The sequence below is a fragment of the Nematostella vectensis genome, chromosome 1, assembly GCF_932526225.1.
Source record: "Nematostella vectensis chromosome 1, jaNemVect1.1, whole genome shotgun sequence".
Classification (NCBI taxonomy): Eukaryota; Metazoa; Cnidaria; class Anthozoa; order Actiniaria; family Edwardsiidae; genus Nematostella; species Nematostella vectensis.
The window spans coordinates 16869070-16882958 of NC_064034.1; the positions used below are offsets into that span (position 1 = coordinate 16869070).

General features: G+C 37.1%; 1 protein-coding gene across 1 annotated transcript; it reads left to right on the forward strand.

Annotated features, from left to right (window-relative positions):
- Positions 1-1982: 1982 nt before the first annotated feature.
- Positions 1983-4191, forward strand: LOC5502741 (polyadenylate-binding protein, cytoplasmic and nuclear). Its single transcript, XM_032371045.2, has 2 exons — positions 1983-3024; positions 3200-4191. Exons 1-2 carry the CDS (start codon positions 2296-2298, stop codon positions 3275-3277), a joined length of 807 nt encoding a protein of 268 aa, XP_032226936.1. The 5' UTR covers positions 1983-2295; the 3' UTR covers positions 3278-4191.
- The last annotated feature ends 9698 nt before the right edge of the window (positions 4192-13889 follow it).

A 13889-nucleotide genomic window follows, 5' to 3' on the forward strand; every position in this document is an offset into this window, starting at 1 on the left:
CCATTTTAAACCCTACCATCATAACGATAACCGTTATCGCCATCGCCATCAACCACCAACAGCAGCATAAACACCATATCACGCAGTTATTACTACCAACATCATGGTCCCCACTACCACCATCATATACCATTCACCACCAGGCGCGTACTGCAGGATTTGCTGAGGGGGGAGAGGGGATGGGGGGGGGGGGGCTGTTTTTAACCTCTTTAGACCGCCTATTCATTTTTACCATTTTATTTTTACCATTCATTTTCCCGCCTCCTTTTTACCATTCATTTACCAAGGGTACATTGCTTAGAGAAATTAAATTTTTTGAGAGCTTAGTTCCTTCAAAAAGCCGTCTCTTGTAAGAAAGAAGATACAAAAGATATTTACTTTGATTTGATAGTTCTATAAACTTAGATGGAGAGCTAAAAGTTTTATTTCATAGGTGTTGATGAAAAAATCTAAGATTCGCGCACAGTCAATCAAAAGTGCAACAGTCACTGTTGGTGTCGCGAATTTTGAAACTTTGTACAAGTTGTAGAAATACATGTTGAAGTAAAATAATTTTGCTGTAATAAAGTACTGCATTGTAAATGTAGTCAATATTGTCGGCTTGTTTTATCTAACTAGGCTCAGTGTTTGGCTGGATTGTTATCGTTACAACGAACAGTGAAAACGAGAGACTCCCCGCCAAGAGCCTAGGTTCACTATTTTATACTGGAACCTCGTGTTTAAAAGAGTTCGATACATGACACATTTGTGTTTGTGAAATTTCCGTACAGATTTCCCACCACGTTCCAAGATTTTCCAGTTATTTGATATAAACCTTTATATATGTTTATTGATGAGATAAAATGAAAATGCAATGTTCTTCAAGACCCAGCCACACAATAGAGGGAATACAACGAGATAAGAGCATTGGATATTCTTGAATATCTTATATGTTCACAGGACCGTGCACTAAATAAGGATAAACTCTGACAATGTCGTCCCCACATCCCACATACCTTATGTGAGTAAGGCCGGAATAGCCTTGACTCAAAACTTCGTTATTCCTTTTCCCTCAAGAAATATTTTAATTAGTTCTCATGGAAGACATCGCAGCATTAGATACCGTTATACAGCGCCATAATAACTGAGGCACCGGTCTTTATCTTGCCATTTTATAATGAGAAAGAGAAAGTTATTGCCCGCCCCTTTTTCAAAGCTAATTATCTCACATCTTTTAATTGGTGCTCCTGATCCCCTCAATCAGTTTTAGTTCGATTTAATGTATCTGAAGCAGCGTTATCAGATAATAGAAATATCTTACAGGCATGTCGGGCCTAATTCACCCAAAGAAAGCGCGCAAAATTTCTCATTTATCTTAGCTTTTTGTCATAGCGATTTTCTTATAAAACCGAATTTCTCAAGATTGCGTTTCTTTGTCATGATTTTCTTAGATATTAACTCATTAGGTTTTTGTCAAAACATCGTTTCTTTTGGCGCCGTCAAGTCTGTGATATGCCCGTTCGCTTTTAAAATAAGCGCACAACTGTTGTACGAAGGTTTGTGCTCGATTTTTCTAATGCGCATCACAGTCATAAATACCTTCTTTCCTGTTTAGGAATTACAGCATTGAGGCATTATTTTTTTATCGTGTTATAAATATGGTCAAAAACATTGTCGTATGCCCTTCACTTTGAAACAAATGTTTTTGGCTGAAACGTTTATCAAGTCCTTCCCGCTTCTCTAAGAGGTGACCCATGAACCAATCGATCTTTTTGCCAGGGGCTCATACGTACAGAATTTTTTCTTGCTGTCCGATCTTACTGGTCGAAAACGAAAATCACAATTTAATTGATTAAATTACAAAATAAAAAAAATAAGCTTCGTGGCAAAAAGACACAGTAAATATCCACTTATAATAAGCAAGCAACGATTTGTAAAAAAATATCTTATACAGGGAGCCTGAAGCTAAACGCGGCTGCTTAGGGGAATGATATTTTGATAGATATTATATTCGGCTTGTAAACACGCAAGAAAACACATGCTTTGGGGGGTTTGAATTCACGAAGGCAAAAAAAATATATCAGCCGTGCTGAATCCTTTCCTTAAGGGTCAGTCCCGAGTCCATTCTGGTTTTTCCAAATTTCTATGCTACCCGATGACCCGATGGGCGTTTGATTGATTGACGTTTGACGTCGTATGACGTAAGGCACGTGTTGATCACTTTTCTCTTCTCTACCATCGCTGTTGGTTTGTGACTGCAAACGTTCTCTTGTATTAATTTCTTTTCTCTTTTCATTGTTTAACCTTTTCTTTAAAATGGGAGATCAAGATATCAGCAAGCGTATCTTCGTCAAAGGTTTCAACCGTGAAACCACAGAAAGTGAACTTAGAGCTTTTTTCGAAGAATACGGTGTGGTGAAGGAGAGCAAGATCGTGAGAGACAAACACGGAGTGAGCAAAGGTTATGCATTTATTACGTTTGAAAGTCAAGAAGTCGCCGACGGATTGCGAGACAATAAAGGACTTGATTTCAAAGACAAAGTATTGAGTATCGGTCAAGCGGTTAGGAGGAAGAGTAGCCGATCGTACTCAAGGCATTTTCACTGGCAATCCGGCCACAGACAAGATCTGTTCCAAGATGGCGCCACTTCTGGCATCTTCTACTCGGCTTCTGTCGACGGAAACACAGTTTACTACCCGATACAGCATCCACAGTTTATGGTGGTTGCACAACCATCATATTCTCCTCATCTTGGCTACCCATCGCAGAGCCTGTACCAGCCTTCTCCTCACCCATCTACTCATTTATACTCGCCGAACGCCCAAGCAGCGATGGTCGGAGGGCCGTATGTGACAACTGCAACGCTTCCATTGGCATGGAACGACTACACTTCTTTCAACCGGGTGCGACCGATCGCATCTAGCGAGACTACAGAAGGCATTGTGAGCACATCACCTAGCACAACATCTCAAATCGTAACCTTAGCTATCCCAGAGGGGAACTTTGTGTCAGATGGGAGCGCCGTAGATCCGATAACGACACAGGTATAGTTCATTCACGGCAAGACCCCAACAAGATCGATTCCCGCGCTTTTTTTAGTACAGTCAATTTTTTCCCAAGTGGGCTTTAAAATTCAAACAACCCCCAAATTTACCAGTTTGACATTCCTTAAACCTTGTTAGAATTTGAAATAATGGTATTCTTCGTATTTTTTCCCAGCTTATTGCGGTTGAAACGGCAAAGATCAAGCCAGAAAAGCCGGCAGCAGTTAGGTTTATTACTAAAACCGACCAGTAGTAGAGGGTTTTTTCCAAGTATAACATCATACAACAACAAAGGAGAGATAAACAACGATAAGCTTATATAGTAATCAATGTCCACTTGATACAATGTGCAGTCCTAGCTAGCTGATTTGATAATAATTCTGTACTCAGGAAGGAAAACTTAAAATAGCAAAATATAATCATACCAGCAACTCAGCTGACTTTTAACTTGAAACTTTATCCGTGAAAATTGGAAAGTATGTTCTATAAACGAATTCCTAAATATCATAACAACTGTATTTATTAGGCTCCACCTACCTTTCGAAGGTATCTCTACTGCAATATGCAAATATCTATTATTAAACAGATTAATTTTCTTATGAAATACTGCATATAATGTGTAGACACTGTGAATGTCATTCACTGCCTCTTTCCCAAAAAAATATAAATTGTTGAGATTCCTTTAAGACTTACCTACCTTGCACATTATTCACTAATATGGTACTAACCACAATCTGATTGGCTGATATGGGCATTAAAGATCTCTATATGATCTGATTAGCGAATCAAATCATATAGATCTTTATGCCCATCCCAGCCAATCAGATTGTGGTAAGTGGGGTCACAGAACTGTAAAAAAACTCAAAGGTTTCTAACTTAACGCAACAAACTTAAATGCAATGCACTGAAAACCATAAACAAAGCTATATCACATCAAGCATTATTTAACTTATATTTCTGACAGCCCATAGCAAAATGGGAAGTCAAGTGAGGTAATGCCTCACTTAAAGCTTCTATTCCATAATTTATTAATCTTGGAAGTATAAACTAGTAGCTTAGGACACTGTATGAACTGTGCAGTGATGTTAAGTGTAAAGTATAAATTATAGGCTAATGTATAGATAAATAAGTGAAGTGATTAAAGGTTATAACCAGATTTTAATAATATGGATTTGTGTTTATCATTTTAGTGTTTTGACTGTTTTCAGAAGTTGCATCAGCCCCTGAGGTTCAAATAGAAAAATCAGAACCCATTACACTTATGACAACAGTAACATCTTCAAAATATGGATGAAGATGGCATATTTTGACTTAGAGGGGCTTTGACAAGGCTACATGACTAATAAACATTTTTTTTATTTAAAAATATATGTCATTAATATAGAAATTGTCTAGCCTACAAAACAATCCAAAAAATATTCCCAAAATATAGTTCCATTCTCTTGAGCTTGGAATATATACACCATTACTTAAAACATATCAAGGTTATTCCATGTAGAGGGGGCCGTAGAGGAGATCAAAGAAATATGGTAAAATATGTTTATCATGGTTCAGCCCTTTTGCATTTGAAAACAAAATAAACAAAGATTTCACCTTTTCTTCAGTTAGCTCTCTGCCCCTTACAAATTGAAAAGGATATGCAACCACCACCAAACAAACCTTGGCCTTCCTAACCCTTCATACTTGACCTCACCAAGCCGTGCACAATTGCCCCGAAGCACACCTTTGTAAGATTTGTATTTAATTCAAAATAAAGTAATGCAGCTTCTCTGATCTGTGAGTTTAGTATGGATATATATGAACAGATATATTTGTATAGATACATATGAACAGATGGGGGTGATAGTCCACAAAAACAATGTTAACCCCAAGGGATAGCACTTTGGGTGTGGTCAACAGAAATTTGTATCACTAAAAGATAGTACAGTTGTGATTGAAGAAATTTATAAGCACTAAAAAGACAATTTCAGTTTTCCTGAAGATGTCACCATCGAGCACCTCTTTTCTGATTATATTCATGACCAATGTTAAGATCCCCTAGCATAAGATGACCCCCTATGGAAAAGCAGTTAGTAGAATTTTATACCCTAAAAGATAGGACTACTCACCCTGTACTTTTATGTAGTCCCCTCCTCCCGGATGATTAAGGAGATTAAGGTTACAGTAGCACTCAATAAATTGTGTCATACAGTAGAAATATATCACATTAGAACCAATACGAGAATATAACTCACGGGACTGAAGTATCTGAATGACAAAGACTATAGTCAATTTTTAGCCCAACCAAAAAAGCCCGTTGTTTCAATGGGAGCACTGTACAGGACCCGAAATGGTCCCAGGACCCGAAACGATCCCAGGCCCCGAAACGATCCCCAAAAGTACCCCAACTGATCCCGGGACCCGAAACGATCCCCAAGAGTCCCCGAAATAAACCCCAAGGAATTACAGTAATGGACAACTAAAGGAATGTGTAAGGATTGGCTTTAAGTTTTAAAAACATATGAAACATTTAGCTTTGTTTGTGTTATTAAAAGGTAATTTACATTAACTAAAACTATAGTATTAAGATTTTTATATACGACTGCGGGGGAAATAAAGTGGTTGAGTCAGAAATTGGGGTCAACTAACAATTCCTGTGATAGTAATTTGAGGAGCCCGGCGTGGATAAATCATTTTTACATAACAAGCCATAAAAGAAAGTCTTTACAGATGGGACATGCTGCTTTACATAGGAAGCGAAATGTTTTAAAGTTATTTTTTGGCATGTTTGTTTTCGGTGAATGAAAGACCTATCATATCACGAGATCATGCCGGGGTGTACGCACGACTACATGAGGAAATTCAAAACTCACATAATATTGCTTTCACATCCTCTTAATATTTTGCATCGGTTGTAGAAGGGTTGTTCGAGTGTATTACTCAGTGTGCTTTTGTCATTCCATCTTCTCGCCCAAACCGGCTGCCTAAAATGTGTCGGTAAATATTCGCTCGTGTGAACAAGGATTTCGTGGTGAAATACATGTTTGGTTGTCAGATGAATATTAATTTTTAGGGGTGATGTTTACCGGAAATGAGATTTATAGGTTCGGAGTCATGTGTCGGAACCGCAAAATGTTAAGAGTGTGATGGAAGGCCAAAAGTATGGTTGATCTGAGCAAAGCTGCGCTATGTTTATGCTATATTCCTTTCAGTAGCAAGTTAAAGTTGTGTATTTGTTTTGGACTCTGTTTATGGGTTTAACGCCGGGCAATGTAATAAATAGAAGTATTGCGTTGGAATTAAATATTTTTAAGTCACGTTGTTTAGAAATCGAGTCGCTGTTAACCCTTTATTATGCTTCAAGAATTGCAAGTATTTCTTCTGCTTTCCCTTTGTCCATTACCGCAATTCCTTGGGGTTGATTTCGGGGACTCCTCGGTATCGTTTCGGGTCCGAGGATCAGTTGGGGTACTTTTGGGGATCATTTCGGGTATCGTTTCGGGTCCTGGGATCATTTCGGGTCCTGTACAGCACTCCGTTATGCCCATACCCTCGAGTACCCTGTGGCAGGGTCGAGCTAGTCCCAGTCTCCAAGAAAGTCAAATGACAAGACCCGCGGTAAGGCTTGAAGTTTGTGTGACTGAAGCTTAGAGTTTTTTAGCTGAGGTTGAAGTTGCCGAGATGGGTCGTGAAAAAGCACTTTGGCGACAGAAAATGAAAGTGCACAGATCTCGAAGGATTTGGAATCCCTACAAACCCAAACTAGAGGTACGAAAGCTTTACTATTCTGCTAGTGAATTATTGTGGCGGGAATGCTACAAACATGCCATGGAACCAAGCGCGATTTGCGGGAGCTTCACAACACAGCAGGCCATTTTTATCTTGTCCTAGCCCGCACTTGTTTATTTTAATAATAATTAATAATTTAATAATTTTAAAAAGCTGAATTGTCACCAGTTTACTTCCGGTCGATTACGTAACAATCTCCGATGATTTTTAACGGAAACGCATGTCAAATATCTCGGGTTCTAATAGATTCTTTTGTCTTTTAACGGTTGAGGTTTCCGTCGGACCTCCGGAAGTGGACTGGGGGTATTTTTGGTGGGGCTTTATTCAAACCCTGCGCCCACCAACAAAAACAGTAACAACAACAATTTTTTCTCACATTTGCTTTGTCTTACACATATTTTTCTCCATATTTCATCTATTTTTGCCCCGTTTTCTTTTTCATTACAGACTGGCTATAGGCCTCGCTACACACAAGATTTTGTGGGGTAACCCCACACTGTTGTTATACATGGCATGTACCCTAGTCATACCAGCAATAATCTTTGGTAAGTTTGTATTTTGACTACAATAGCTATTATTTTTTTCTGAGTATGAATACTGGTAAAAATTGTTATTTACAAACCGGGTAAGAAACTTTCTTGAGAGACAAAATATTTAGTTCTGTTCTTATGCTATACTAGCTGTCAACTCACCCGCATTAGGCGGCTGTCACAAGGTCTTGCACCTCATCAAGAAGCCTAATTTTTGTGAGATTCAAGTTCTTTGCAGCAAATAAAGAGTTGAGGAGTCGTATTATGATGAATTTCAGCACAGCTAAGTTTTCTGCAGCCCAGGCCATAACTGAAATCCTTGTGATTAAAAATTGTCCGGAGCCCACGCTTGTTCAAACTTTGTCAATTTGTCAATGTTTCTTGCACCACAAAAGTGCCACACCAAGCTACAATATTGAAAATGCTGAAGAGTATGGGATTTGTACAAGTTAAGCAACACTTCACTCAAAATCAACTTTATATTCTCACAATTGCCTTAATTTGATTTACTTTTTTTGCACAATTTGGAGACATGTTCACCAATGGCTAATTGTTACAGCAGTTATATACAAAGCAGTTCTATTGGTGATTTCACTGGAAATGAACTGGAAAAGAATGTTCAGTATTGCTAATATACATTAGATACAACCTTTGGTATACTGTCAAATTGTTAACCAATCTCTCATTTTAAAAGCTCTCATAATAACATGGCTGGCCCAGGGGCTGATCCAGAATTGAAAAAGGGATGCTCTGGCCCGTAGCCAGGATTTTGGGTGTGTGTGGGGGGGGGGGGGGGGGGGGGGGGGAGAGTTCATTTACCCATAAAGCAGACCATTTTCTCTTAGGTAGCTCGTCCTACCCTGTAGTGGTACTTAATTTTCCTTTATTAGAGCGAACCTTTCAGTTGGGCCTGATGCTGTATAAGAGAGACAAGACAATATAAGATTTTAATGATTATATAATTCAAGAAAAATATATTATTTTACTAAAAAAAGGGATTTTTATATCCACCCAGTCTACTCCGCAATTCACAGAACAAGGTAGAAAATCCAAAAAGTACAGAGGATGATTTTAGTTTGCTCCCATCTATGAGTAAAGAATCACTACAGAAGGCTGTAATCCTGCATATTTTAAGCAGGAAGAAATTAGTATGAGAAATTTCTTCTGCAACAGGAAATGAATACAATTTATACACATATATTATGAATATACTTTACAAATAAGAATCTTTTTATTTATCTGATGCATTTTCAAAATCATTTGACACTTAGATCACTGTAAGTACCTGTTTTTTCATAATAAGTCAAATCATATTTAAAAAAATTTATCCATCCTTTGGCCTCTGCCAAATTGTGTATAATATATATATATACATAACACGGAATTTTTCATTCACAAAGCTTTCCTTAAGTAAAAGAAACAAAAATTTGCGTTTCAATTTCCCAAAAATTGACTTGAAGTTGATATCAGCCTTTTCAGGTGATGATATCTCCCATATTTTGTAAAAACAAAGATCCAGAGGAGATTTACTCAAGCCAACCTTTTTGAAGCCAAAGTTTTCAAATTTCACTACCTGCAAACATAGTTTGCAAATGCTTGCGCACGCACTGAAAATCTTATTACAAAGTAGCGCTGGCTGTATCAGAATTTTAAAATACTTTTTCAATTTTCATCATGACATGAACGATATCATTACTTTGAAGTGTAGATACTATGAAACACTATTGGAATTTGTTTTTAAACTTCATTTCAATTTCATCATGTGAGATATTAGTGTGTCTGAGCAGGCCGAATGTGCATGCACATGCTTTGTTTCACTTCCGGTTCTGCGTTTTCTAAAAAAAGCTTTTTTTGTCGCCAAATTATTTCAAAACTAAATATTTTTTCTGTATTCTTTTTTACTAAAACCTCCTTCATATAGCCAAGCATGGATTTAGCGTTAATCTAACAGAAACCAAAATTATATCAAATAATCTGGATTTCAGGACCTTTGAAAAATCATAAAAAAACAATTACTCAATCATTTCTAAAACGCATGCTTGGCTTAATGCACCCATCCCTCAAGATTCAATATTTGTTTTTGAGCAAAATTACTTTGAATATTTGCTTTAATCTGTATCTATAACGTCACATAATGACATCACAGGGTAACGTCATTACAATAGTCAGCACGCTTTTGTTGGTCAACTTGGCAAATATCAGTCCCTCATGACTTTCTACAAGGCTTCTATGCTATATTCACTTTTCCTTAGCAACAGATCAACAGATGTCAATACACCCTTAAGCTAATCAACATAAGGCCTCCTTCTGTGAAACAGAGTAGCTGCGCTGAGGTTTTGAGTGTCATTTGCTTCGACGACACTCTGGAGTTGCTCTGATGTTGCTCTGTCATTTACTCCAATGAAGGGCTAATGCTTGAACCATACAGTACAACATACTTTGTGTATACATTATGCTGATTTATCGCAGTGTTGATTTACACCACACCTAAGGGGAACCCGCTTTTTCTAAGGCTTGTCTTTCTAGTTCTACCATTTACTCACTTTTTTAAAAGCAATGAAGTGCAACCATCTCATTTGCAAGCTTTTAATATTTGTAATCCATTGCACATATTTCAGGTAAAACACAAAAAACAGCCATGATATATAACTAAGAAAGTTTTTAAAGTTTGATTCAGCTTTTTATTATTTATTGAAATTGCATAAGCTCTAAAGAATTACAATCCAATGCAAAATAAAATCTCAAAGTTTAATCATTTTTTTGGGCCATTGCTGGTGATGTTGTGGTACTCGAGATGTACCCCCCAGGCTTTTTTTAATCCACCAATAATTGTTTTTTAAACTGTTATTTTCCTTGAGACATTGGAGAGCCCCCCAATATTCATGAGTGCACTATGGCACTGTTTTTACTTCACTGTACAAATAAAGCTACATCTAGCACAGATACTGATTTTGTGAATTGCTGTTACTGCCTACCTTTGCCTTATATTCTATCTTGCTGGCAAATAACAACATTTATTTCTTTGCCTTTGTTTCTTGTATAGATTCTTGAAAGTTTAGCAATAGCTTTTTTTTAACGCATTGACCCCTCAACTGGCCTGTACCTGCCGTAAGAAGTACCAACAACCCAAAAAATCATAAAATAAATTAAACCCAATGAGATTGAGTATATGCATCCAACCAAGGTGATGGCAGCTACTCTTGAGCCAAATAATGACTCTTAAACAAATTTCAAATCGAACAAGAATGACCCTCTCAATGGAGCGATCATAATGCCATACAAGGGAAAGAGATCGGCACAACAACAAATCAGGACACAAATAGATACCTTTTTATTTTGATCCTTTAGGTCCTTTTTCATGGCCTCAAAACTTACTTCTTGAAGGCTTCTAGAAGCATCTTGCTGCCATAACAGATTGCAAAGCATACTGGGACATCAACAAAAGACCAGGCAACACGCCTCTTCCACAATTAGACAATTTTTGTATTAACCATTTATACTCCAAAACCAAACAAATCAATTCCAGTTCATACAGACCCGAATAGCAGTACAACAAATCTCGGGATCAATTTGGTTTAGAAAAGACAGCATTACAGCGGTGAGTGGTAATTCATTAGGGAATTATTTTCTCATCCAGGCAATCCAAATAAGAAAAATGAATCCACCTTTGCTTGCAAACATTTTCGTAGGCACAGCACTACGCCCCAATAGACTTAATGATGTCCTAGGGCACTCTCCCAATATGCAATGATATAAAAATACAAGCAACTTTCAATTTGTCGTTGCCTAACCATGTAAGTTTAGAATTGGGGCTACAAAGCAATGTTAGAAAACTTGGATACCAGTGGTATCCAAGCAGTGTTTCACTTCCAGGCTGTAAAAAAAGTGTTTTACTTTCACACTTCTAATTTCCCTGTAGGACCGGTTTTTTCTTTCATTGATCATCTGAATCTCTTTCACTGCATATTTGCTTTATACAGTGTTCTATGGCACTGCTTACAAAAGCCAATCACTTTTTGTCATTCTGCTAACACTTAAGTTATGAGTAGAGATTTGTTATTTAGTGGTATTGGAGCCCTACGCTCACATGTGTGCTTGTCTCGCTCAATCTCATGCAAAGGGCATTCTTAATTTGCTTTATTTTATTCATTATTCATGGTTTAGAGTTTAAGTCATCATCAGTGGTTTTGGCTTTGCAAAAATAAAAAAAATTTGAGCATAGTTAAACTGTAGGGGGATTTGCACATTAAATTCAAATTACTTAACCGAATTATTGCAATCGGTAACGCAAATCCCCGATTTTTTGTACGACATATCCTCTCTGTGTGTAAAGTAAAAAATGATAATGTATGTTTATGTAGAGCCAAATTAGAAACGCACAAAAACAAACATGTTGGTATTTTCTCTAGTGCTGAGACTTAGGCATAACGTTGGCATGGATATTGTTTTTTTTTTCTTGCATTTCAAGGATCCAGCCATGAATTCAGATTACTTGAAAGTCTCCGTTTTGGCTAACCGCAACTTTAATTGGTGGTTGCTTTTGAATTTCACGCGATGTTGTACAATGATAAAACATATATGATTTAACTTCCAATCTTGTTCAAGTCATTTCACCAGTATAAGCATTACTTTGTGCTTCTGATGAAATCGCAAGGGTCACAGATTGAACAAGTATTAAGAGCGACAGACGCTTCATAGGTTAGCCAACGATTTTTTACAGTTTATTTGAAATTCCTTGAATACTAAATTTGCGTGGGAATACCCTTTTAATGTCATTCCACATTTCATTTTGTTAGAGGAGATCTTTTATAAACCTATTGCCATATCGGAAAAAAGTAATACTGAATTTATTATCAAGATCCAACGCAATTGGACTTGCAACATTTATCTTGCGACTTCCATTAAGAGCTAACTTCCTTTTAATTCCACTAGTTATAATTGATAAGTTACTTGCGTCAGTCTTGTTAAATATCAATTTAACTAATCGATACTAGCATTTTTGCCGTGAAAACCCGAGTCATGCGATGTTTTGCTAACAAGCCAATGACGGTGAAAGGCATGATGCATAAAGAGGACTACATTTGCGAAAAAAATATGGTCTGTTCAAATTAAATGATATAAATTACACAATATACAACTTAGTGTTACTTGGAAGGAAGGTTCCTGTTTGTTTTGGCAGCATTTCAACATTATTCAATACGAAAACATCCACGTCTCGTGCATAACTTTACTACGGGCACACATTACAGTTGGTGACTTGTACCAGCAGTTCACGTGACTTTTTGGGTGACAAACTTGAAACGCGCTCCGGATTTTAGTGGGAAATAACAACAACAAAAACAACAACTTATTTAGCGCTTACAAACAAGCCAGAAAATTTCCTTGTCAGAAAGGGTTTATTTTTATTGAAAGATTTTTCGTCGCTCTCTGGTGTGACTGGCGCAGTTATTTGTGTGTTTTTTGGCTTTATTTAGGTTTACTTAGGCGAAATAAGAACTGTATACTTTGTTTTATGCGTATAAAAGTGAAAGCACCTTGCCTCATAATGCAAGACCGAAAAGGACATTTGTTTCTTGTAAGCAGTTATATATCTTCATTAATTTTGCATCTGTGTCGCGCTGAGACTTATGCGAAGAATTCACGATTACTTTTTGGCCTGGCCGGGGAGTTCGTCCGACTATCTTCTTAACATAAAGTTGTTATTAGAAAGAGCAAATTATGTAATCAATATTAATCGTGCAATTAACGCAGAAAAAAAATAACATATCGTGATTTTTCGTGTCTTACCGTCAATTAAAACATACAAACTAATGTCAATTTGATTGAGGTTACAAGGAATTGAATGCTCAAATGAAACGCATTTAGCTGGATTGTGTCATTCATTTTTGCCTGTTTTGCAAACTGTACAAAAGTTTTGAAGTTTCGTGGTCATGGGGTATTAGAATAGTTTTAAACGTGGTAATTCCACATAAATATCGTACCACACTCTAAACGCTTTGTCCATGCGTAAAACATTTATTTTTTTCTTTGGTTCCTTTTCGCTAAATAATCTGTGTTCTACAGTATGCTATTATTTCTGAGATAAATATTCTCTTTTTTTAGTTGATACACGCAATTGAACCTATAGTAACACCTGCCCTAGGGAGTTAAATTTGGTCAATTCTATTGCTGGTTATGAATCTATAAGGTTTTTACAGATACAGTTATTAGAACCGTCTTCGCTTGGTAATCCGCCAAGTTATTGGATGCGTCTTTTCAAATTGTAACCATTTTCCTATAATCGCATGCTAAGCCCCTCCTATACCGCATCTTTGATGTTGTTTAACGTCGACAGGAAATAGGGCTGGGTGCTTGCTTTTTGGTCCCGGCACCTTTGTACATGTAGAAAAACTGTTCCGCCCAGAGACTTATTTAAAGACAAACCAGATTGATATCCACTGATGATAGTCAGCGGTACAATTCACACCTTATGCTAATTTCGCCCGTAGGTTAAGCATGTTTTGTTGCATTAAACCATTTATGCCTTTAAGGAAGTATAGTGACTAAGGGTGTAAAAATCGGATGTTT